This window comes from Ursus arctos, unplaced genomic scaffold (assembly GCF_023065955.2).
Source record: "Ursus arctos isolate Adak ecotype North America unplaced genomic scaffold, UrsArc2.0 scaffold_24, whole genome shotgun sequence".
Taxonomy (NCBI): Eukaryota; Metazoa; Chordata; class Mammalia; order Carnivora; family Ursidae; genus Ursus; species Ursus arctos.
Genome location: NW_026622919.1, coordinates 30,574,545 through 30,601,546, shown reverse-complemented (window position 1 = coordinate 30,601,546; position 27,002 = coordinate 30,574,545). Strand labels below are relative to the sequence as shown.

Below are 27,002 nucleotides of genomic sequence, written 5' to 3'. Positions count from 1 at the left end.
AGGCCAGGGGTGGAAGACGTCCGCAGTGTGGTCTTGATCAGGCAAGAGATAGAGGGACGTGTGTGCATGTGTGCGTGCGTGTGTGTGCATGCGTGTGTGTGTGTGTGTGTGTGTGTGTAGATCTTGGATGTGTGAACTTTCCAAATCCCGCCCTGAGTATTCCTAAGAAAAGGAAAGAAGTCCCCAGTCTCCTCTCTTTCCCAGGCTGAAAAATTCCCAAGTTTTCCAGCCAGGCTTCAAATATTTCAGACAGAAAGATAAAAACAAGAGGAGAGGGAAATTAAGAAGGGCAGAGAATGAATTTGGATTTCTGCTTAACTTTCAATTCTGTCTCCAGAATTCCTTTTGGAAGAGAAATGGTAAAAAGGGGGGGGGGGAACAGAGAATAAGAGACATTGTGTTCTTTCCTTATGACCCAAAAAAATCCAAACCTTGCTATTTTAAACAAAGAAAAGCACAGTGTGTGAGGAACAGCTTGCATACAGCTGAAGCCGGCATTATTTACTTTGGGTTTCCTATACTAACTCAACTTTTACTTCTTAAGCACTTTTGCAACAAATGAGAAAAAGAGGTGAAGGCCTGAACAGGTGCGTGATATGAAGACCTGTCGGTGGATCCTGAAGGTTGCCCAGGGTGCTCTCCTGCCCAGGCTGGCTATGGGGCCTTGCCAGCTACTGCTCCCAGCTGCCAACCAAAGTCCGCAATCCAGCTCTGACAACAGTCTGCAAAGCCGCCCCCCTCCCCCCGCACCGGTCACACTCACAAGTGGCACTTGTCTATGGCGTTTATTCTCAATCCTGTTGAGGTTTCTCCTAATTGGCTCAGAAAAGATGGTCTGCAGACAGCTGGGGCTAGGGGTAAGGAGTGGGGAGGCAGGCCAGCTTCCACCTCGTTTGGGAGTGACCCCAATGTCAGTGAAGTGGCCCCAGCATCAACCAGCTTCTAAACGCTTTGATGCCAGTCCCAGGTCTCAACGGACCCACTAAAAGGACTGTCTCCAAAGCACTCTCATTTTCTCCACTCAGCAGGGCCTCGAGCATCAGCTACAATCTCTTTGCCAACTGCACATGCCTTGTTCCTGAACGCAAATGCAGCAGGGTGGGCCAAGGAGCTACCGTCAAACAGGTTTCTAGGCTTCGAATCTCATTCTCCACCTCACCCTAGCTGTGTGACCTTAGTCAAGTTACTTAACCTCTCCCATCAGGTAAATGGAGTGGCAAGGTGGTAAATGGGAATACATGAAGCCTCAGCAGTGCCTAATAATGACTGTCATCATTCACTCATTTACTCAAAAAATATTCACCCAAGGTCGCCTGGCTGGCTCAGTCAGTAGAGCATGCGACTCTTGATCTCTGGGACGTGAGCCCCACACTGGGCCCAGTGCCTACTTCCAAAAAAAAAAAAAAAAAAAAGAAGAAGAAGAAGATATTCACCCAGCCCTTAATTCTTAAAGGTGACTGGTTTCTTAATTCACCCAGCCCTTAATTCTTAAAGGTGACAACTGAGGGTAGGGGTGAAGGGGAGGTGGGAAAGGAGGGCAAAGAGCTACCCCAACAGGAAAGCCACGGTGCTGAAGACAATCAGAAGTGAAGGGAAAACAGGATTCCTTATTCACGCGCTGAACCCAGACGTTATCGGCTCATACCGTCCGGCACCATGCAACCAGGCTGGATCAAGAGCCTGAGGTCTACGCGTGGGCAGAGGGAACTCCTCGGGCTGGGGAGGGTACCGGATTTTGTTTACAGAACAAGGAGAAGAGGTGTGAAGAGGCAAACACCAAACCTGCTAAGTGCCTCCAGGTCGCTCATTAAAAGCACCTCTTCCCTTGGGGTCGCCCGGGATGATGCTTCCAGGCAAGCAAAGGGTCATTGACCCAGGAGGCTTTGGCCCTCTGCTTGGTGCTGATGTGGAGCTTGCCGGCAATCACCCTCCCTCCCCGCCCCCATCTCAAACTTATTTGGCCCTACTGTTTACAGCTCACCACACCACAAATCTTTATTTCTTGTCACCCACTGGCCCGAGCTGTCCCCACTCCCTGTTTCTTCCAGACAAGTTAATAAGATGGAAGGCTCCCCAGAGGCCCGGAGCCGGTGAACATTATCACTTGGAAGCAAGGCAGAAATCCTGACACATCGGAAATGACTTCAAGCCTATTAATTACCCTTTCTTCTTTGGCAGATCTTTTGAAAGAAAGCTTGACAAATTGAAAGGAAAGCTAGCATTGCCTCCCCGCCCCAATTAGGCCCCCACTCCCACGCCAGTAACACCAATCTGCTATCTGCCTTTTTATTTTAAACCATTTGTCAGAACGGTACCCACACCTCGAGGGATCCCACCTCTGGTCTGCACGGTCAGGGCCACAAAAGGTGAGCCCCTCTTTAGGAACTAAGTCTTTGAAATCTAAGAGATCTGGAAGCAGGAAGAAGTAGGGAGTGGGCAGGGCTTAGGACCCCAGGGCCTGTCTTCCGAGGACGTTCCCAGGGAACCCAGATGCCAAGGCATACATTCAGGGGAGGAGCGTCCACGGGGTCTCTCGTTCCTGGGGTGACAGATGCAATGATGCTTGGACTCCTGGAGGCGGCATCTTTCCTGAAATTGGATGAATCTCACTAACAGAGAAGCGTGGGGGAGGGACTTCTCAGGCTAGAAAACCTGGTGTGGTGAAGGGCCCAACAATAATTGCATCTTCACGCATCCCCGTCTACCACACTGATATCTACTCAGGGCTCCCCTGAAACAATCCCTTCCTCAGGGAGGTTTACGCAAAAATGCCTAGGTGGATTATTTTACTTCGAAAGCCCTGTTCTTTGGTGCACTTTTTATATATCCATCTATTCAAATCACCGAATGGATTCCAATGGGAATTGCAAACACAACTATTGATTTTCTTCCTGAAATGGGTTCCTTCCATCAACGCAGTTCCCATATTAGTGAACAGAACCACCAGCCCTCAGCTGCTCCACCCCAGAACATACAGTCAGCCCTAACTGTTTCCCTCCTCCTAACGAGCACCCAACAACTGAACATCTCGAGTCTCATCTCCAAAAACCACCCTGAATCCCACTGCCTCTCTCCATCCCCTCTGCTACAGCCCAAGACCTTCGCAGCTCTCACCTCACTTCTGCAATGAACTCCCACTGGCCTTCCTATTGCCCAACGTGCGGCCCTGTCACCCCTCCTCAACTCAGAAGCCAGTGGGATCTTTCCAGAGCAGAAGTCCTATGCCTTTGCCCTTCTTCCCTCCTGCCAACGGCTGCCCTCCACCTTGCCCTGGCTCACAAACTCTTCACGGTCCAGCCCTTACCCACCTCCCTCACTCATTGCCTACCACTCCCCCTCTTAGCCATGGTCTTCTGTCCTTCAAACACACCATGTTCATGCCCACCCCAGGGCCTTTGCACTCACTGTTGCCTTCTCCTTGGAATACCTTTGCCTCCCAATTCACAGCCACCTACTAACCTAAATAGGCCCTAGCCTCCCTCACCAGGATTTTCCTATTTTTTCTTCAGAGCACTCAGAAGTACCTGAAATGATCTATGCTCCTTCTCCCCAGAAGAAGGGAAGCTCCCAAAGAAGGAGGGCTAGGATTAGGCCTGCTTTGTTCCCGTGGTATTGTTAGAACTCGAACAGCTCCTGGAACAGAGGGTGCCCTAGTACACAGCAGAGCCCCGAGCACAGGATAGGCCTCTGCTGGTACCACGGGGGGGCCCTCCGCCCATGGCCAATCTGAGGAAACGCAGAATGAACACATGATGGATCGGTACAACCCAGCCCCCACCACAGCTCTGGAAATACCAAGGACTTCAAGCTGGAACGACCCACTGCCTGACCACCAGGGGCCAGCTGGGACAGCCCCCATCACTATCACCTACGAAGGTCCCACACAGCCTTACAAGGGCATTTTAGATTTGAATCTCCACGCCTGGGTCTGCTAAAGGCAAGGCCACCCACACAGGCCCCATTTTTCTGGTGCATTTCCACTGGATCGCATTTTAAACTCAAACAAAAAAATGTTTTAAGCCATTACCTGGGAAATCATCAAATCATCTGTTCATTTTTATTAGTGCCGCTGTAATTAAAGAGAATCATATTTCCGAAATCTTAAGTTGCACTTAACAAAACCCACCCTCCACCAATCAATTAGTATTACAATAACCATGTCCCCTTGTTGCCGCTGCGATTAGCATTTTGATTGAATGTCTGTTGAAAAGTGACTGGTAACAGAAGATTGTGTTCAGAAGTAATGTTTCTTTATTCGTCACCACCGAACCTTGTCTGGTTGTCTCCAGTCTCAGTTCAAAAGAGACAAGAGAGTTTCCAAAAGCAGTCATTTTGGTGGCGGATTATATTTTCAGGAGGTGGGTGATAAATTAGGCATAATGGCTCTGGCATCACCAGCTAACACACAGGGGCCTCCCGCTGACTGTGGCCTCGGTGCTGGGCAGCTGCACCTGGGGAGGGAGGGATACGTGTCCCTGCTGCCCAGGCACCCGACCCTACCCCAATAATCTAGGACAGTGAATGCCAGGTCTTCACACACAGCACTTCGGAAAACTCAGATATAATAATGCCTCTGCCAGATCAGCCAGTGACCACTGTGATTCCTACAGAAGATCACCATTACCTGCTTCAATGCCAGGCACTCGGGAAACCTGTTATTCTACCATAATCCGGTCTCCAGTTGTCATAATAACAATAAAAGCACCGGTCAGTAAAGAGATGGGTTAACAAGCTTCATTATGGGCAGAGAATACCTGTCTTCTCCACGTCACAGGAATTACAGACAAGAGTTCATTACGTCACTGTATTAGAATTTAAATGACCTGCTGGTTCAGACGGCTCTATTTACTGATGCCCCCCATCATGGAGGCCTTGTGTGGCTAAATGGAGAGTTCCAGAGCAGAACGCAGCCAAACAAAAAGTAAGCACATACTTACTCCAGGTAAGTCAGCTTCTCCACTAGAGGAGAATCTCGTCTGACAGGTCTTAGAGTAGGAAAGGGTACAGGAGTGCAGATGTCGGGAGTTAGGAAGGCCAGGTGTTCCAGGACAGCAATGTGGAGGTGGTTAAATGTCATCCGTCTGTCTGTCCATCCACCAAGTTTCAGCCCACAGCAAAGGACATGCATGAGTTTTACCCACTCCCTGCCCACAGCTCGCCATACAATAATAGCAAGGGGCATCGACAACTTATGTTAATGCAGCATTAAAAACAAACAAACAACCCAAAAACAAAACTTCTAGGGCACCTGGGTGGTTCAGTCAGTTAAGTGTCTGCCTTCCGCTCAGGTCATGACGCCAGGGTCATGGGATGGAGCCCCACATTGGGCTCCCTGCTCAGGGGGGGAGTCTGCTACTCCCTCTGCCCCTGCCCCCACTTGTGATCTCTCTCTCTAAAATAAATAAGAAATCTTAAAAAAAAAAAAAAAACTTCTAGAATTCAGGGGGGATAAGCGTGATATGGTTCCTTTAAAAATCTCCCTCCTCCAAGCCCCACTTCCTTTTCCTCCCCCAATTCCAGCTTCTTGCCTGGCTGCCAGACAGGATTTTATAAGTGTCAGGTAGCAATTTCATTTTTAAAATGCTCTTATCAAGGATTTAGGGTGAAAGATAAAAATCAGCACAGTAAATCATCATAAAGGAGTGTGGTGTGAGGCACAGTATTTTACAAATCAAAACACAGTTAACAGAATGAAAAGGCAAGGACAGGAAAACAAAGTAAGTTTAAGTATCCTCTGAAAGGGGGGGATCAGAGGCCAAATTAAATAGATCACCCTTCAGATTTCCAAGCCCCTTTGGTAACAGGCTTGGCAGATCTGCTAAGAACTGCATGAACAGTCCAATTTCCACTTTAAAACGGGAGGTTTTTAGAAGGCACATACATTGTCAAACATTATACACACTTAACTAAGGGGCTTTCATCGAAGTCATCTGACCTGCAAGCATGTGTTGCTAATATCACTGCTTTATTATTTATCAAATCAATTTCTTCATGGAATGACTAATAAGGCAGACACAGCTGCTCTCCTCTTCCCGCCCAGCTGCTACCGCCCTGGCAGCAGCAGGATTTGCTAGGCTACCTGCGGTTTCCTACCCCCCACATTTTGCTAAAGAAACTTACAAAAAAAGGGGGGGGGGGAGAAGGGGTGGACCCAGGAGGTGCCAATTTAGGATTCAAGCCACTTTGTGGAAGCCGTTTATACTACCCAGGAAAACTTAAGACTGCTAATTGACCAGGCTGGGGCACGAGTCTTTGTTTTAGCGAGGGATTTTATTAATCCTATCATAAAGGAACCACAAACCTAAAATAAAGTGAAAATACATATGGGCACCTACTTTCCTATTTTGATCCTTTGTAACATCTTTGATTCCAGCACTTTAAACCCAAGGGTCACATCCCATGCACATATGCACCATGCTCCTGCCCCCCACAACACAAAGTTCGATACACCCTTAGAACGGCAACTCCTAAAAACAGTCACGAAGACATTTATTCTACCGTTTTTTTATTCTAACTTTTTAATGTAAGTTCACCAATCTCTTTGGAGGCCTACCTGAAAATTCACAATAAATAAGAACATGCAATTCAGTGATTTCCCATCTGCCATGGAATGATTCCATTGTCCATTAAAAGCTAGAGCTCTAAAAATACACGAAGGGAAATTATTAGGTATTGTGGATACACATTTCTGTTGTAAAACAGGATCAGTACTATGGGCAAAATACAAAGCTCCTTTTGTAAATCTTACCCAGTTTTTAAAAAGGTAAGACAGCATGGGGGAGGGAGCAAATTAAACCATAATTTTCAGGCAATGTTTCCTTATTGTCACTCAGAAAAATTGCCAGGTGTTTCCAGAGTAGTTTATACATAAATATACTAGCTGAATCAGGAAATCTTCCCAGGGCAAATGAATCAACTTAATTAAAAGAAGACTAGAATGCCAAGCCTAGTCATTTGGGAAGTGGGGAGGAAATTCAGAAATCTCTAAGTACACACCTTTCTACCTGGCCTTCAAAAGTGAAGCACGTTAAGTGTTTAAAATCCTGGGACGGACCCCTGGCTGAAGTACACCTACCCCCCGGCCCACCAGGCTGCACCAGGCATCGTGGGTCAGGGGAAGGAATGCAGGACTTTTTTTTTTTTTTAAATTGAACCAATATTTTCATTCTTTCTTCCAGGTCGCCTGTAAAAGGCAACTACAATCCCACCAAGGCACTTTTTTTTCCCTTTTAAGAAAGACCTCCCTACCCCCCAATACACACACCGCCATTGGTTTGCTGACTAATTGTTCCTCCCTTAGGCTTCGGAAAAAAACAGCAGTGTTCCTGAATCATCTTCCGGTTCAGGCTTTACCAAAGCCCTCTCCGGAAAACACCTGCAGCTCTTACACTCTCCTGCAGACAAGACCACTCCGTTTTGCGAGCGTAGGTCTCTGGCAGGGGGAAGACACAGAACAGAAGAAGTGGAGATGAACCTCTCTTTTCAGGCAAATGAGAACAGAGACAACAGTGAGGAGGGCCTGCTCATCTTCCTCCACCCTCTTGTCCTGTATATTAATACCGTTTGCCAAATACTTGGGATATAAGGGGTGTGAGGTGGGGAAGACACAGATAAGAATCAAATAAACAAGTAACACAATCACTAAGGACTGAGAAGTGCCATGAAGGAACCGGGAGCCAAGGCGACCGACGGAGCTGACCCAGTCTGGGGGTTTCGGGAAGATCTCCCTGAGGAAAGGACGTTTAAGACTCCTCCTGAAAGGTAAGTAAGAACTGGCCAGCAGCGTGAGACAGACTGTTCCTGGCAGCCCAAGGAACAGCCTGTGAGGGCGGCCCTGTTAAGGCAATGAGCAGGAGGTCGGCATGGCTACAGCGAGCATGGTGTCGGGTGAAGCTGGACAGGAGAAAAGGGCCAGGCAGCAAAGACTCTACAGACCAGCATCAACATCTCAGGCCTGATCCCTCCAGTAACAGCAAGCCAGCAACATAGTTGCGGTAGGATGGTAACTCGATTCATAACTGGCACAACAGAACGGTAATTATTCACACCTCCCACTGCCCGCACGGATCACCGAGGGCCACTCACCTATAGGAGACACCTCCTCCCTCCCAGGGCTTATGCACTGGGGCTCGCACCAAGGATGGCCTTCCACCCCATGGCCCAGACATGGGTCTGGGTCAAGGACCTGGTCAGGGGCCCTGCCTTAGTGAACTTTAAAGCTGGAAGGCCCTCGGAGAACGCCTGACCCAGGGGTTCCCAGCCCTGACTGCACACTAGCTTCAGCTGGGGGATCGCTGAAACCCCTCCAGGCCGGGGCTCCAGCCCGGAGTCTCCCTCACTTGATCTGGGGTGGGCCCCAGGCACCGGTCTGTTTTAAAAACCCCCCAGGTGATTCTAATGTGCAACCAGCGTTGAAAACCGCTGACACGGTCCGAAACCTCGGACGTGACAGCCATCATTCATCATGTGGGCCTCTTAATGCGGGGCTATGTGATGCCGTAAGTCACCCCGGTCTTCCCAGCCAACCCCATCTCTATGCAAGGAAGCCAAAGTCAGCCCGTGGGAATTAAGCAACTCTTTGGCTTATGAGTAGACTCTAAGTTCCAGCTAAAGGAACATAAGCAGACGACGTGAACTTCGGGGGGAAGTTCCCTTCTCTACTTCACTATGCAGAATAGAACAGCATCGAAACCAATCGAGGGCCTTCTCCTGAAGTGATGTTTCCAATGGGCTCCCTGGATTCACCGCCGTACCCCCACAGTGGCTGGGTGTGAGGCAGGAGGGAGCCAGGGCCAGCGAGAGATACCCAGAACAGGGGCCACTGTTGCTTCTGTGTCTATTCTGGGCCCAGAGTGGATGATGTCACCTCCAGCGGCAGCGCAGAGCGGGAGTCATGAATCATCCGTGAACTGGCCCAGCCTCCGAGATAATAAATCAGATGTCAGTGTCGCGTACTTTGCCGATTTGGTGCAGAGGCGCCGGCTCTGCCTCGGCTGCCAGAACACAGGCACCGGCGCTAGAAGCATCCAGACAGAAGGATGTGCTTTCAATTCTTTCCTGATACCAAGACGGGGTGGCAAGTTGAGGAAGAAATTTCGAATGTGTAGGGAGTGCTCAAAGGTGCCCAACTTTGATCACTGTGAGATCAAGGCAGTTATTTTATGCCCTGCCAGGCTCGCCAACGAAGCCCGAGGGTTTAGATACGCACATATACGTGGACCCTCAAACTATTCATTACTGCAGCACCCACTTGCGTCCTACGACCGGAAACTGTTAGGTATTGTCATCTCGACCCACGATTGCATGAATTTAGCTCAGAAACTCACTCTAGGATTGCATCTGGCAAATGTTCCTGCCTGGAAGGGTTTCTGGGACAACATAAATCAAGAAGTCAGTCTGGCAGGTTCCGAAGTTCAGCGTTGTCTCGCTGTGTTCTCTTTATTTTTTTCCAGGGTGGAAGTTGGAGCAGGTATGTAAGGAGGGTAGAGTTTGTGTTGTCTCACACAAGCTCCCCTGACTTCCTTCTTTCTCCTATCTCCCTAGGCAGCTGAACTGAATGAACCAAGCCGGAAACACCCATCTAATGAGCGGTTTGCATTCTTGAGAGCTGGGGTCCTGACAACTCCCCAGTGTAACTGGTATATGGACAACTCTGAAGCGTATTCTTTGGCTTCCAAAGAAATGACCGAGCTCTGAAGAGGACTAAATTAAAAATGAAATCTCAGAATTCGAGTGTTTCTACTGAAAAATAGATGTTAACACCCTAAGGCCAATCTCACGGTCTTTGACTAAATTCGACCTGGGCAAGCCACGAACTCTGTTAGGATTTGGGGGCCATGTTCCCGGACTTCTCCTGCACGTAGCTTTGCCGGGGGGCATCAGGAAGAGAGCAAGGCCGGCCTGCCCACGGCTGCAGGGGCACCCGTCCCGCAGAAAGTGCTGCACTGCCCTCCTTGTGTTCCCCAGGGCGGCTGTAGCAGCGTGCCACAAACTGGGGGCACTGAAAACGGAAAGCTGAGTCTCTCACAGTTCTGGAAGCTAGAAGCCCAACCTCAGGTGTCAGTGGGGCCACGTTCTCCCAAAGGCTCCAGGAGAAAATCTGTCCCGAGTCCTTAGCTTGTGATGTTGCCAGCAATCCTGGGCTAATGGCTGCATCACCCCAGTCCTGCCCTGGGGCCCCATGACCTCTCCCCTGCGTGTCTGTCTTCACATGTCCTCCCTCACAGGAGGAAGGATACCCGTTGTATGGGATGAACCTGGCCAAGCATGGCCTCCTCTTGACTACCTCTGTAAAGACCCTATTTCCAAGGAAGGTCACATTCTGAGCTAAGGAGGGTTAAGATCCCCCTTTTGGGGAGGGGGGAATACAATTCAACCCACAATACTCTCCCACTTCGGCAAACCCGAGGGCATCTGCGCACAACGCTCTGGAGTGTTAACATTTTCTCCAATCGGCGAGCCGTGGCCTTTCTTCCCCAAGCAACAGTAGCAAGAGCAGCGGCAAAACAGCAGGAGCTGTTAGAGTAATAAAGCGAGCTAACACTTACAGATGCTCTCCCAAACCTCCGATGTTTCACACAGATGCCCTACTTCACTTACACCTCACAAGCCCGTGAGTTAATAAAATTACCCATTTAACAGATGAGAAAACTGAGGGTCAGAGAAGCTTACTAACTTGCCCAAGGTCACACAGCTGACTGGTGGTAGTGCTGGAATTTGAACCCAGCAGTGTGACTTGAGACCGAAGCTCTCACCCCCCTTTGCCACGTGGCCCAGATACCTCACCACCTTCATTAACTGGGTACTTCCTGTGACTGTTAGGCTATAAGCACCAGGGACACAGAGGAGGATTCTGTATTTGCCATATTATGTAAGGTTCCCACATGTTTATTAATCACAACTTGGTTAGGAAAATGCTTTTAACTTTCTTTAATTAAAAAACACTTTCAGGGGCACCCAGGTGGCTCAGTTGGTTAAGCGTCTGCCTTCGGCTCAGGTTATGATCCCGGGGTCCTGGGATCGAGCCCTGCGCGGAGCTCCCTGCTCAGTGGGGAGACTGCTTCTCCCTCTGCCCCTCCCCCTCACTGTGCTCACTTTCTCTCGCACATAAAATAAAAAAAATATTTAAAAAAATAAATCAAAAGCACTTTGAACTTCTGGAACAGAGGGTCTCCCATTTGACCTTTCTCCCCTCCGGTCTGAGATGATAAACTCAAGCAAACCATGTTTCTTTCCAGACCGGGACCAGCCTGGCTATTCTATTAATAGCACATTGTCTGGGAGGAGCAGAGACTACTAAGAAAATCTTCATCTATCTATCTGACTCTCTGTTTATGGAAAGAAAAAGGCAACTCAGAGGTAAAAGGATCCTCGGCTGCATTTAATCAAATGTTGTTCTGGATCAACCTGGTCCCTCTCTCCCTGGCAGGAGAGAAAACTCCGACGAGCCAGGGCCCACAACTCGTTCAACCAAGCACGAGGTGCCGCACGTTGTACCAGCCCCATCATTACAACCGAGTTTTAAAATATTTACGCAAATGTCAGGAACAAGGCAGAAGTCACAATAGTTACAGTGTTAGGGAGCTGGGATGAGGTGAATTTTTTTCTTTTGAAAACTCTCTCTCGTGTTGTTGTATCACTGCATTTACAATTCAAATTGGAATGAATTTTAAAAGCTTATGCTAAAAAAGTAAATGTTTGAACAGGTAATAAGTGCACATGGTACAAAAATTCAAAAGGTAAATAAGTATACAATAAAATGTTTTCCCTATCTTTGTACCCCTGGGCACTTAATCCTCTTCCCCAGAAGCAAAGGCTGCTTTTTATTTATGTATATTTGCATCCGTGAATATATAGGCTTGTGCATAAAACATACTCAGGTGCTCACTGTGGCCAGAGACTGCTCCAAGTCCCTTACACTTATTAACTGCCATAAGACTTGGGATAACCCGACATCATCATTCCTATTGTACAAATGAGGGATCTGACTCACAGAGAGGGTGAGTAACTTGCCCAAGGTCACACAGCTACTGTGTCGCAGAGCTCAGATTCAAACACCCGCGGCCTGACTCTAGGGCATGTGCTCTTACCCACTATGCCATTCTAACGCTCTGTGACCAATTCTGTGGGGGCCCTTTCAGAAACAGTCAAGGCACACGCAAGCCTATGTTTTGTGTGTGAAGGGGAGGAGATTATTTTAAAGATTAGGGTCTTACAAATTCGAACACAGATTATAGTTTGCCTCAAGAAGTTAAACCGATGGTCTTCCTTAAGGGGGAAAGAAAAGAAACGAGGCCCGCCCGTGGTGGGCACTTTATAAGCCGACTCACTGAGCTCCTATGGAGCGGGTGCGTGACCCCTACCAGGGAGCCAAATGGGGCTCAAAGCTCTTTGGAAACTTGCCCCAGATCACACCTGTGGGAAGCTGGGACAGCCGCAAAACCTGGGGTCTCGAAGTAAACCGTGCCCACAGAGACGCAGATGGCCTGGCGCACGGCCTCTGCGCGGCGAGGCTCAGCACCCAAGCTCACGCCCGGAGCTGCACAGCAACGAGGCTCCTCTGGGAACCTCGAGTCCCCGAGGAGCAGCCACCCCCGCTTCTTGTCCCCAGGCCCCTAGCAGCGCTGCGGCACTAAGAAAGGGGGTGCCTTGAATCAAGTCGCCCCGTTGAAGGCTCCTCTGCCCTCGGGCCTCCGCACCCTGCCCTCACCGAGATCTTCAAACATGTCGTGAGAGTCAGATCCCGGGCCTCTATGGGAACAAGGGCCCAACAAAAGCCTCATTGTCCCTCTCTACAAAAAACCATTTCTGGGTCAATGAAGTTGCTGACCCTGGGCCCACTCCCTTTCTGCTTCTGTGGGCCACAGCCAGGAGGGAGGCAGGAAGACCTATTAGCTCACCACCCTTTTGGTGCCAGGGCTTTTATTCCAAAGGAAAGAAGTTACAGATTTATACTTCAGCTCCAGAAAACGCAGTGCATCTAGGGTGCCAGACCCCCCCGGTGACACGGGCTCTCTCGGGCGCTGGGCACCCTGTCCCCCCAGCCCCGTTGCTAGGGAGTCGAGGGCTTTGTATTCCTCTGTGTCTACAAAGAAAAGCAGGTGAACAGAAACCAAGCTACTGTGTTGATTAATATCTCAAGAGACAGCGCCGGAATGGACGCTTCCGGAACTTAGTTAGCTCAGGGAGAAAAAAAATTAAAGCGCTCTCCTTGCTTTCCTGTCAGAAATAAAATTAAGGTCTCAGATCGATGTTGCCAGGGCTGGGGTAGCTACGGGAATCTTTAATGGCCTCCTCTGCATGTTTTCAAATGCACATTCCCCTTCAACCCTGCCCTTTTAATTGGTTATTTGCGAGGTCATGTTTGCACCAATTTCTCGGGAAAGCTAATGGTGTTTATTTAAGGAGAAAATAAATGTGCAGACAGCTCCGGGGGCTGGTCTCTGAAAGATGGCTCAGGGTGGGGGCTGCAGCTCTGTGCCCTGCCCCCCCCCCCCACCTCCACTGCTGCATATCCCTGGTGGACTGGAGGAGGTCCTGGGATGGCTCAGGTGACGGGTCAGGCCTTGAGGGAAATGTGCTATTGGCTGGGGGGTGGGGGGGGACGCGTAAGGCCCTACAGGGGAGTGCAGACACTGGGTTGCACCCCTCATGCTGGGCACATATAAGCCTGCTCACCCCCCTTGCACAGCGCTGGCTTTAGAATGAGCCCAGCTAGGAGTCTAGCACCCTGGGTTCCGAGCATCTAGTAGAGAGGTACATGGAGATCCATTTATACCACTGTAGGACTTGGCAGTTCCTCCCCATTCTAACTGAAGTGTGCCCAACTTCGAGAATGCACATAACTGTTTTCCAACAGAATCTCTCCAAGTACCCAAAGGTAGTAATTAACATCCACGCCACGGCCAGTCGCCCTCGCCCTGCTCCCCACATCCCTTCTACCTGGGGTGGACAGGAGGAGACCCAATTGTATTGAGTTGCTACCCCATTCTGAACACTCTCTCCAAGAGTCCTGGTTTATCAGTATCTTTCCTATGCAGTTGTCCCACACTAATATGGTCCATTGTGGGAAGAGAAGATTATCACCTGGCCCGATCAAGACCCTTTACTTGCATTAAAGAGCCCAAGTGCCATGCTTGATGGCCACATCATCCTACACGGACTGGACTGAAAGTTCTGTGCAGCCAATACTTTGGTTGACGTTCGTGGCCTATAACAGCCCGGCTGCAGGTGCAGAACTGGGATCAATACTAATCATGATTAAGCTATTGCTTTACAGGTTTCCAATGAACTTGACACATCTCAGACTTGGGGTGGCACACGACAGGTGCCCACTGCCATTGGCAGCGTGCACAGGGGACGAGAGGCACATCTGAGAGGTGGGGACTATGCAAAGGTGTGAGTGCAGCAGCTGGACTCTGGAGTGGGCATGGAGGCCCTCGAGCCACATCACCAAGTGTCCTCACCAGCCGTGATTCCAGGAATCTCTGCCGCCCTTCCTGCCCCATCTAACAACCCTCTCCCACCCAGAGGGACTTCCTCCTCCATCTCACCAAGTCCCAGCTACGGCTGTAGAGTTCCAATCTTCTTTCCTAGGTAAGGTCAGAATGCTAGAGTATCATTAGGAAAAACACACACATATATTATCTCTGACATCCCACACCTACAAAGGAAGCGATGCCTTTTCATTTTTCATTTAGTTTATGCCTTTGTGAAACTCCTTTTACATCCCCCCCCCCAACTTTGGGGAGTAGGTACCAATGAACAAATAATTACAGGGCGATCCTGAATCATGTCTAGCATACATAAAACAGTCAGTGTGGACATCAGAGGTCAATTTCAAAAGTGAGTGTCTGGCAGGTAGTCAGGACATTAAGGGCTGTTTTTCCTCTTTAGAAAAGCATTATCTTCTATCACAGTTTCAGCGACATCTTACTGGCACCATTTTAATAAATAAACTGATTACGCAAATTACGGAGACCTTCAACTTCAGCCAACTGCTTTTTGGGAGGGAGACGCGGGGCAAGCTTCGAGGAAGAAGCAGAGCTCAGTCAGCCCCACTGCCCAGAGGTGAGCCTGTGGAAAGCTTCTCCCTCTGGCCATGCGGGCACAGCAGGCGCCCTTCCAGCCCTGCAGCTCCTGGTAGGGCACAGCCGCCCTGGCAAAGGACCCTCCATGTAGGGGGCCTGCTGGGACGGTGCTCTCGGAGCTGTCGGAGGGTCACCAAACCACCAGGGCTGCAGTCAGTACAGCGGAGGGCCCGCTGGGGAGCCAGTCACTGTCTCAGAAGCCCTGGCCCTCTCCAAAGCCATTAGCATTGCACTCAACAAGCAACTCTTCACAGCAGTGAGAGGAGTCCTCCGTCACACTGAGCTTTAACGTCCTCTCAGTGTGTCCGTCCCTTTGCCTCTGGCAACGTTCTGGAGTGAACAGGCCTGTTGGGGAATGGAAGCCACGGGGAGCGAGAAGGCCTGTCACCAAGTTTCTCCTCTGTACTCATTCCTTCTCCAGCTGACCTTCACCACCAGGTCTGACTCACTTTCCACTGGGCCCCCAACCACCCAGCTCTCCCCTGATGGGCCAGATGTAGAGGGACCAGCAGTGCAGAGCTCATGAATCTGGAGGCCTGGGGTCAGACAGAGGGACAGCTGAGGCTCCCTGGAATGACATTCACGGTGGGGGCTCCCTTCCCCGACGAGGAGGTGAGCATGAGACGTATTTCAGCAACCCACAGCCCCAAGTTCTTCCATTTTCTCAACCCCCTGATGTGGGGACAGTGGGGACAGTGGGGACAGTGGGGACAGCGGGGACAGCTCCGATCCATGCCACCCCACCCTCCCTCCCTTCTCCAGCTCACCCCTCAGCCTTCTGCCTCCCAAAGGGCGACCTGGAAAGGACGGCATTTTGTAGTGTCTTCCCTCCAGCCCCTCCTCACCAGCCCCACTCTGGGATCAATACCTAATGCTGAATTTAAGATCTTATCTGAGTTTTTGCAAGGATAAAGCAACAAACTTTCCCCCAACGATGAAATCCTTTGATGATCAGCCCAATATTTTTCAGAGCACCTCTAACAGCTTTTAGAGAGCAAATGAAATGACTCTGAGAAAACTGGAAAGCCACCTTCTTTCTCTCCCCTTGGGCACAAAGAATCTCATGGAAGGCCCCAGCTTTTTATCAGCCGCTCAGCTCCTACCTGGCTGCAGGAACCTGCTATGTGGCCCTCCAAAACTCTACATGCCTCAGTTTCTCCATCTGAAACGAAGGTGCATCACAGGCCAGCAAGCAGGGTAGGTGGAGAAGGACCAATAATGAGGAGGTGTTAAAATCACCAATTCCCCTGCTTTAAACCACTTCCTTGCAGCCAGCTTGCAGAGCAGCTGAGAGCAAGGGCTCCGGGTCACACAGGCGGGGTTTACATCCAACCAGGGACTCTGGGCGGCTGGGTTCACCTCTGACCTTCATCAAGACTCAATAGTCCGTGCAGGTGCTGTGCTAAGCACAGGGTACAGAACTGCTCGGGAAGCACTGGCTATTTCTAACAGGAATGTTACCGTGGCCTGGGTCACACAGAACCCACTGTACCAACCACAGAGTCCCAGTCCCCCTCTTCGGGATCTGCCTGCAGTGCCCTTGGAAGATGGCTCCCAGAGGTCTGTCCCCTCCAGGATGTCCTCAGGGCAAGCCCGAAGCCATACGTGCTTCCCAGGGTGGGCTGCAACCCGTGATGGATCAACGTCAGGTCAGCCCTGTCACCCCAGCAGGGCCAGCCCTAGCTTCAGAATTCTCAGGGCCTCACAGGTCAGCCTCTCCCTCCGCCTGCGGCTTCCTGAAGGCACTCCTGAGTGCTGGGGACCCAAAGACGACCCCCTCTCCTCCCTCTCCTAGCTAACAAAATAAAAATTAAAAAGGACTTATTAATCTTGGATACTCTCCCAGTTAAAAGGCTAAAAGCCAGAAACATACTTCAGATCCTGGAGCTCATCACCCCCAGCTCCCCCATTTTGCAGAGGACGAACCTGAGGTGTCAGAGAGGTCAGGGAATGTGCCCCGGCCAGGTATCAAGGGGGCAGCAGGAGCCGGAAGGAGGTCTGCTCGAAGCGGAGAGTGGGGGAAGACTCCACACCTCTGTGTGAGTCCCATGCTGAACGACCTTCTTGCTTCCACGGGGTGGGGGCGGGGGGGACACGCACATCCTGGGAGGGCTCATTGTCTCCTGTTCCTCTGGACTCTTTCCCAGGGCGCTAGTGAGGTCCAAGTACAGACATAAGAGGGGAAGAAACACAGGCTGTCGCTTCTGTGACCACATGTCACTGAGGGTCATGCTGTCCCTATGGGACCAACAGGGGGACAGGGGCAGGGGGTAGCCACCGTGGGGTGAGGAGTGGACACTCAGCCCTGACCTCTGGCTCACAGTGGTTAGAGGAGTCGGAGTGGACTTGACTCCTGGAATCCCAGGCCCAACTGTGCAGTGTTCCCGGATGCTGGCTGTCTCAGCTCCAAGGGCACACAGGTGGTTTTCGTAAGGCCCAGGGCAAGGCTGCCCGACGGAGCTGTGCTGGGCGCTGGGTGAGAGGGTGCTGGGCAAGCACTGCGATGGCACGGAGGGTTAACACGGTATGCACCTCTTTAAGAAGAAAGCTGGCGGCCCTGCCAGCCCGAGAGGTGTCCTTAACTTTTACTAAGGCAGCACTTTTCTTCTTGATAAGATAATGGGAAACAGGAAGCTGAGGAGGTGAAGGTAAGGTTGGGGCCAGGTGGCTGCGAGAGGATTTTCTTTTCTTGTGCTTATCACCTGATTCCAAATGCACATTCCATCAGGCCAGGGATGGGGGGCCCACTCGTTCCATATGTAGGATTTGCGCTTCTGTGGTGACATGGTCCTTTCTTTTTTTTTTTTTTTTAATTCTTTCCTCTCCTCGTTACTCTGAACCACTTAAGCATTACCCCAGCATTAGCACCCAGTTCAAAGAGAAACTCTCAGCTATTTAGAGGGGCTGGAAAATGTGGGGGCAGGGGCAAAGCTCCCACCTACACAGAAAGAACAACAGGGAGCAGCTTTCTGTACAGGAGTAAAGGCCAAGCAGAGCGTCAGGGCCTCCTTGTTGAAACTTCTTGGCACACCTTCCCCGCTGCCTTCTCTTCCCCACCCCACCAGCGGGCTGCCCCTGCAAGGTCGGCCCCGGGCCCACGCTCAGAAGGGCTCCAGTTTGGGCTCAGTGCTCTGCTGTCACCTTGAAATTCTTAATAATTTTTTTACAAAGAGGCCCTACTTTCCCCTTGTCTGGCTCCACGAAGTATTCAAGTCCTCCATCCACGACCGGAATCTTACCCTCTGGCAGGGCAGAAGGGTGCTTGGGCAGGCCCTGCCTTGGCTGGGGGCAGGACGGAGCATGCACCAGGGCTGTGCCCAGCATCCTTCCTGCCGGTGCCCCTCCCCCCCCAAGCCCTGATGCAGGAGAGCCAGCAGTGCCGTCTTTGGAGCCACATCGAAGGGACCTCCCTCCACCCCACCACAGGAGTCACAGGGACCACGGCCCCATCACCACGGAGGAAGGGAACAGGCTCCATCCATAGCAGGAGATGTCTGGGTTAGAAATAAGGGGGAACCCTCCCCGGCACCTCCTCTGGGGCAATGCCAGACACCCAACGCCCTCACTGTGAACCTGCCTGTGTCTGCTACTAGCTGAGTAACAGTGACAGGGAAAGTCACCAAGTCACCGGCCCTCTCGGGCCCACCAGACCGCACGCCTCCTTCCAGGCACAGCTGGGAGGGCTGCACGAGATATTTCTCTCCAACACAGGGCCTGACCTGGAGCAGATCAGAAATCCCTTTATTGGTGGATATTCAAATAAGAGTGATAAGGCTACTGCCTAGATGCCACTCGGAATCTTCCAGGAGCATGAATTCTAGCACCGAACCCCAATGCCACACTCAGATGGGCCTTGCCCACCCTGAAAATAAACAGATGAAAACTCTCTTCGCAAGCCCGTGGAGACACAGAGAAGGAGCAGAATTTGGAATCAGCAGTCCTAGGGATGAGCCCCTGCTCCGAACTGGGGTGCATCCCTTACCCGCTCTGAGCTCCGGTGGGTCACCTCAGGCCCAACACAGAGGTGATGACCGTGAAAACAATAATGAGAAGAGCTAACCTAGGCGCCACTAATGTGTGCAGTACTAGACCCTCCAAACAACCCTATAGGCAAGTACTTGTATTGTCCCCATTTCACAGAAGAATAAACTGAGACCAACAAGACAAAAAAGTGAAGCGACTTTCCCAAAGTCACAGGGCTGCTGTGAAGATCAGATCAGATGCTGCACAGGGAAGCAGTGCTCAGACATCCCTCCCCCACCCCGTAAGGATGATGGCGGAGGATAACCATGAATTGCCCCTCTCCGCATCCCCTTCCCCTCACTCTCTTGGCTCCCAGGAGGCTGAGCACTGCAGAGGACAAAGCAATCATCCCACACCCGTGAGCTCTTCTTTTCTTCCCTCTCCTTCCCCTACTCCTCATCCTCCAACCCCCCCCATCCCTTCCCAATATAAACGCCATCGATGCCCCAGTTTTCCATCCAATTTTCCACTCTCCCCTCTGAGGATGCTGTCGATGGATGCCCGGGAAGCTGGACTGCCAGGCACTCTCAGGACAGCCCGTCCTCCTTCTCCCCCCACCGCCTTCCTCCCTTTCACTCAGCCTGGAGGCTCCCAACAGGAGAGACATACAGTCAGTGCTGGGTAACTGCTTCTAATCACAGGTGACAGCAAGAATGTAAACAACACAAGAAACATCTAAATGCAATCCAAGTGGCAAGGAAACACCGCTCACTCTGGCGCCTCTCAGGAACGCTGCTTCCTGCCACCTCCCTTCCGAAGCTCTGCTCATTAGCGCCCTGTTCATAGGAGCCCCAGAAACCAGGAGCTTCCGGAGAACAGGAGATGGAACGCGAGCCATAACCTTGGACTCTACTTCCTCTGGGAGGATTTTCTAGATTCATCCAACTTTCTGTTTAAAGCAATCATTTCAACGTGTTCCTTTCTTGGGGAGGGGAGGTATGGAGGTCAGAAACCCCTCTGACAATCTGTTCAAAGCTAGGAACGTCTCCCAAGAAAAGCGCAAACATAAAACATTTTGTGTGCCATTTCAGGGGTTCACAGACCCCCACGTTGAGAAGACCTATTTTCTAAAACACGGATAGGACAGGAAGAGCACAGGAGAGAAAAATGAGTAAGTGCGGAGCCCTCTAAACATTCCAGATGTGTAAATGGGCACTGCCAAGTCTGCAATCCCTGCACACGGCGAATAAACCGGCAACAAGGGTATTTTTTTTCTTTTCTGCCTCTTCAGACTGACAGTGTGCTTCTAAACCACCTCCTTCAATGCAAATTGAAAGCTCAGCTGAGTAATTGCTATGAATAATTTCCACTTGGATCCCTTAGTGCTCAGGTCTAGCAAAGACTAAGAAAGCCAGGAACCCGGCTTGGGTGTGGCTGATTTTTAACTGTCCAGGATCTGGACTCTTCGTGCTGTGGTGGCCCTCCATGAATACAGATGTTCGACATCTGGGCAACTAACAGAAAGGGCAAGCGTCTTCCGCTGGGGCTCTTACCTCTGTGCCTGTTGGTCGTCTTATCAAACATCAGCATTGCGTCCTCCACCTGCAAAACAAACAGAATGGAGTCTGCTTTAGGAATTTTGACAAAACATACAAAATGCGATACGCGGCCAGGGAACAGTGGTTTCCATTACGAAAGTCATAGGTGCTCATTAACATTCATTTGAAAACACAAAAAAATCAGAAAGAAAAAAAAATCACTGTCTTTCCATCTTTCTGCCTCGAACAACCACAGTTAACATCTGATGTATTTCCCTTTAGTTTTTGCCTTAAAAAAACACCTTATGCCTATTTTAATATAGTTTAAATCAGGCTGTAGATGGAATTTTCCCGTTCTTTTTAAATAATATTACAATATTGCAAATAATTCCCAGATGACTACATCGTGAATATTGTTTTCCTTTCCCAATTTTTTTGATTATGGTCAAATACACATGACATAAAAATTGCTGTCTTAACCTTTTTTTTAAAAATATTTTAAGGTTTTTATTTATTTGACAGAGAGACAGTCAGCGAGAGAGGGAACACAGGCAGGGGGAGTGAGAGAGGAAGAAGCAGGCTCCCAGCAGAGGAGCCTGATGTGGGGCTCGATCCCAGGACTCTAGGATCACGCCCTGAGCCGAAGGCAGACGCTTAACGACTGCGCCACTCAGGCGCCTCCATCTTAACCATTCTTAAGTGTAGAGTTCGTTGGTACTGAATATACTCATAATGTTGAACTACCATCCCCACCATCCATGTCTGGAACTCTTTTCATCTCGTAAAACTAAAACTCTACCACATCAAATAATAACCCCCCCATCCCCTTTGTCCCCCCAGCCCCTGGCAACCACCATCCCATCTGCTGTCTCTATGACTGTGACTGAGGTCCCCCCCAATCCCCGGGGTAGACATTCCAAGACCCTTAGTGGTTCCCCAAAACTGCTGGATAGTACTCAACCCAATATACACCATGTCCCTTCTTGGACATACATACCCAGGAGAAAGTTTAATTTATGCATTAGGCACAGTAGAAGATTTAACAATAGTAACAAAAAATAAAACAGAACGATTACAACAATGTACTGTAATACAAGTTATGTGAATGTGGTCTTTCCCTGTCCGAATATCTAAGATGACTATGTGAGGAGGGGAAGTGAGGTGAATAACGCAGGCGAGTGATGTCACAATCAGCTGCTACGCATCATCTGATAATCCATCAGGAGGGTCATCCGCAGTAGGACCACGGTTGACTGTGGGTAACCGAAGCCATGAATAAGGGGGGACTGTGGTATTTCATATAAGTAGAATCCCACGGTATTCGTCTTTCTGTAACTGGCTTATTCCATTTTGCATAATGTCCTCGAGGTTCATCCATATTCCACTGCACGTACATGCCACATTTGGCTTATTCATTCACCCGTCGACAGATACTCAGTTTTAGCTATGGGGAATAAACCCGCCATAAACATGGATGTACGCATATCTCCTTGCATCCCCATTTTCAATTCTTTTGTGTAGACACCCAGGAATGAAATTGCTAAATCATATGGCAATTTTACTTTTAATTTTTGGAGGAACTGCCATACTGTTTTCCACAGTGGCTGCACCACTTTACATTCCCACCAAGAGTGCACAAAGGTTCCAATTTCTCCACATCGTGACCCACACTTGTTATTTTCCGGGGTTTTTTTGATAGTAGTCATCCTAATGGGTGTGAGCTACTGCGAATACTACCTGGACTGCTGCATAATAGTTCATGGAGCGAGACACTGTCGCTTACTCAATTCTCCTTCTGTGGATATTTAAACCTTTTCCAGTTATACACAATGGAAATTTAACATCTTGATTGCTATGGGCTGAATTGTGCTCCCCTCCAAACTTGGATGTTGGAGCCTTAACCCCCAGTATCTCAGAACGTGATTGTATTTGGAGACAGGGTCTTTAAAGAGGTTACTGAGTTAAAAGGAGGTAATGGGGGGGGGCTGATCCAGTACTGACTGGGGTCCTTACACACAGAGGGAATCTGGATCCGGTCAGGTACAGAGGGCAGACCACGTGAGGACCCAGGGAGAAGGTGGCTGTCTGCAAGCCGAGGAGAGACCGTTCAGAAGAAACCAACCCGGCTGATCTTGGACTTCCAGCATCCACAGAGTGAGAAAATGAATTTTTGTTGTTTGGCCACTCAGTCTGTGGTACTTGGTGATGACTGCCCCAGCAGACTTATGCATTTATGCTAGGACCTTGGCAAAAGGATCAAAGAGTAGAAAACACCAAAGGCATCCTCTGTCTCTCTTCCTCTTTCTCCCTCAGTCTTTCTAGGCATCCTGCAACCCTTCTGGATATTTCTAGCAATAAGATTTCAGGATCCACACTCAATTCCCATGCAGACCTCAAGAAAGTCACCCTTACTGAACCAGATTTGGCTTTGAATTCCACTCCTCGTACTTACAATCCAATTCTTCATTCTTTGACAAAATACAAAGTACAGGTATGGTCTTAGCCGATCAGCTACTCACCTGGGGACGGTACTTGGGTTTGGCCAGGTGAGCAGCCTGGTCTCTTCATTCATTTTGTGCCCAAGATTGGCGGTAAAACTACAACTCTACCCATGTGGTCCTGGACAAAGCCGCTAGCCAAGGGGCTCTGAGCTTGGAGCGATTTCAGTGTGCGTGCGTGCGTGTGTGGTTGGGAGGGACTGAGCACTGTTCACTGGAGCTCAAAGGCTCACAAATGAGTTTGGGGGCCTGAGCTAAGCCAGCTGAGAAAGGGAATCATAGGCTATTCATTCTTCACTCCTCCCAGACTACAATCTCTGATGGAGGAGAAGACACTGGGCAAAGCAATGAGACCAGATTTAAAATGCTGCCTCCAGACAAACCTATTTTTCTAGATGCTATCAAACAGAACAGGGGGAAAAGCAAAGTCAAGGTAAGAATGGAAGAAGGGGTAGGCAAGCCAGACGCAAACCTCGGAAACCTCAAAGGGACTGGCCTAGCTTAAAAATCCCTTCCGGAGTCAGGGCCCCCCTTGGTTGCTAAGCAACCGAGTCTGAACAAACAGGCTCCTGGGGCCTTCCCCTTCTGGTCCCCATTTCTAAAGTCAGTAACTGGGAGGAAAAGGCCTTGCATGGTGACTGCTTCGCCAGCAGGGAGCTCCTCTCTCTCGGCCGGGTACCAGGCTGAGGGGAGGAGGTGGTGCTAGGGTGGAGACGGGGTGCCTTCACCAGAACCCTCTGCAGCCAGGCAGGCTCGATGGTCCCCCCCAGGCACCTGCAGTGGCGGCCACACACACCACGGCCGTCTGCCTCTGTGCACCACTCAAGCAAAACCACCAGAAGATCAACTGGTTTGTTTGCACACAGAGCAGTCACACTCGAGCATATGGTACCGCAGACTTAGACCCCAGGGCCTCGATAAGAATTCCAATGCCTGCGGTGCGGGTGGGTGGGTGTCGCGCAGGTAAACGTGACATCTGTTTCACACCCATCTCCACATTCTCTAAGACGTTTGCCAAGTGCTTATTTTGAGCTAAAAATGCCGAACAGTAAGGAAAACAGCCTCCCTTCTGTGTTGGCCATGTTTTGGTACTGAAACTCAGATCCCCTTAGGAAATAAATATTTTGAATTAAAAAAAAAAAGTATTTTCAATGCCCCCCCCCCCAAACAGGGCGTAATTGGCTCCCTCTTTTCCTTCCAAAGTTTGGATGTTTTCTGACGCTACCCTCCCAACATTCGCTCCACCCTGGGGAGCGAGGGGGAGGATCTGTGTATGTTTTTTAGGGCAACCATTGTCGTAAAGAATAGAGCTCTTTCCTCCACAGTCCAGTTGCACAATGGGACTCGCAGAGACCTCCTGAATAGATAAAATGTCAGGGCGAAAGAAAAATTCTATTAACACTTTACAAAATAAAACATCTGAGAAATAGCTAGAGAGGAAAGAGAAAGAAAAAAAAAATCAATATGGATAAGACCGGTGCTGGGGTGGGGAGGGAAGAAAAACTTTTCAGCGATTGCAAAACACTTATTAATTCAGAGAAGCCATCATCGCGATGGAAATCTGGCAGGACAGCAAGAGCTGAAACTGGGAGAATTTGAATATATACAAAGACTGAATAGAATGAAAAACACGGCCTCACATACGGGGCTGTTTCTCACGGTTCTGTGTGAATCAAACAGAAGCAGCTTGTGTGAGTCTGCAGCACGGGGGCAATGAGGAGCACAGTCAAGGTAACCCGTATTCAACCCTGGAGGGAGCAGAGTGATGCCTGTGTGTCTGTCTGTCTCACACACACACACACACACTCACGCACGCACGCACATGCACGCGCATACACACAAAACCCAGGTAGATCAGCTGGCTGTACGGAGTCATCGACTTCAATATGAACCCCAGATCTCATGTGGGGGTGCTAGACACACAGTTGGGGGGCGCTGGACACAGAAATTTTCTGACCTCAAGTTGAAAACACCATTAACTCCTGTTAGATGTCTCCTCAAGACAAGCTCTGGTATTTATTTTGTGTTGACAGTGTCCTTACCAGGCTTACACATTTCTTTGTACCAGAGGTGGGGGCCCATGGGCCTAGCGGTCTTGGGGTGGGGGTGTCCCTGGAGGGACCGAGAAGGAGAGGAGATAATGGAACCTCAGCATACTCTGTCTCACATCCTGGCATATGCTTGGTCTGTTCTGAGAGAAGGAGCTTGCTCCAACCTTGAGACGTACCTTTTAATAACTTAGGGTGGGTTCAAATGCCACCCGGCATCTTGGTGGTATATCTCGTGAATGACAAGGCAAGGTAAAGTAACTTTTAAATAAGATGGCTGGAGATGCCCCCGTTTGTCTCAGCACCAGCAAGTCCTGAACCTGTACTCCTGCCTACCACCAGGTTCAGACCACACCGTAACCTCCGTGGAGGCATGTACCACGCACACAGCACATCTGAGAGTCATGCAGCTATGCCACTGGCCTCTATGGCCCATGGGGGCTGGGGCAGGGCTTCTCAAACTTCATCCACGTCAGGACCGCTGGGCTTGTTACAACACAGGTCTCCTAGACCTTACCCCTAGAGTGTCTGATGCTACGGCACTTTCATTTCCAAAGAGCTCCTGGGGGATACTTATGCAGTGGCCAGCCGGGGGTCTCCACTGTCTGTGAGAAATAAGAACAAAGGTTAAAGCACCGGACACAGTGGCCTCTTGCTCTCTATGCACACGTCAGCGCTCAGTCCATGGAATCAAATTTCTCCTCCAGAGGCAGCTGACACAGTTTGGTGTGGCAATAGTCCTCCTCTCTTTGCTCCATGTCTCTCATCCATTTATATCCTAAGACCCTGAAGATGACGACAGAACCTATGATGGAAAAGATGACAAGAAGAGGGACATCTTCGTGACAAGCAAGCTATCCCTGCACCCAGTGCAAGAAAAATTTGGATTCTACCAGGGTGATCGAAATTTTACTTCTAACATAAAACTCCAGCTAAGGTCTACACCATCTAGCCAACTCGATCTTGATTAGAAAATTCAGCTAATGTTAACTTTATTTACTTTTATGTGACATATTTACCAACCACTCACTATTTGCAGAGCATTGGCCCAAGTACAAATAAAAGGCACATTATACAGGTTCCTGGTAGACTGCTGGCATTAATGGCTCCACACCCTTTATTCTGTAATTTTGCAGTTCCTTTCCCCAAAGAGGCAGAGTCTCTCTCTCCATCCCATGTATCTGAACTTGACTTCTTATGGTCCACAAAATGAGGTAGAGGTATGCCTGCTTTGGGTCTGCCCTTGAGAGGGTTTTCATGTTTCTGCTTGTTCTCTCTTGCACGTCTGCCATCACCGAAAGAAGGCATGCCCAGGCTAGCCAGCTAGAGGATGAGAGGCACGGGAAGCTGGGCCAAGTCCCCTCAGCGGCCCAAGCCAAGGACAGCCTAGATGAGCAGAGAGTTAGTCAACCCCAAAACATGCAAGTGAGCCCAGCCAAGATCAGCAGAACCACTCCCGGTGGGCTCGACACAGGTGAAATAAACAGCTCTTGTCTGACCCTGAGGTTTTGCGATCATTTCTACACGGCATTCTTGTGGCAACAGGTGACTTGTACATGGTCTCTGTTTGTTTGGTTTTTTTTTAAGGTTTTAATCTACTGGAAGATACACAGCAGTCTCAAAGAATACTAAACAATGAACCAAAGCAAGGAAAGAACTGGAAGGAGGTAAAATGTGGACTATGTGCTGAGTATGAAGCTGTCAAGCTACACATTCCAAGTGGAGTACAGGTATTCGGGTGGGAAGGGACTACTTCTAAATCTCACCCCACCAGCAAGGTTGGAGACGGGGATCCTAGAACTGCCAGGAGAAATTGGCAACATGTTCCTCACTAAATGAGCACCATGAAAATCAGCAATAATTAGC

General features: G+C 49.8%; 1 protein-coding gene across 9 annotated transcripts in view; it reads right to left on the bottom strand.

The window, feature by feature from the left end:
- Positions 1-27,002, bottom strand: part of MSI2 (musashi RNA binding protein 2) — a 386,748-nt gene that overhangs the window by 122,498 nt on the left and 237,248 nt on the right. For all 9 annotated transcript variants that reach the window (XM_044390831.3, XM_048223858.2, XM_044390834.3 and 6 more), the window contains exon 7: positions 20,606-20,654. In XM_044390831.3, coding sequence (XP_044246766.1) covers positions 20,606-20,654 — 49 coding nt within the window. The remainder of the gene's footprint in view (positions 1-20,605; positions 20,655-27,002) is intronic.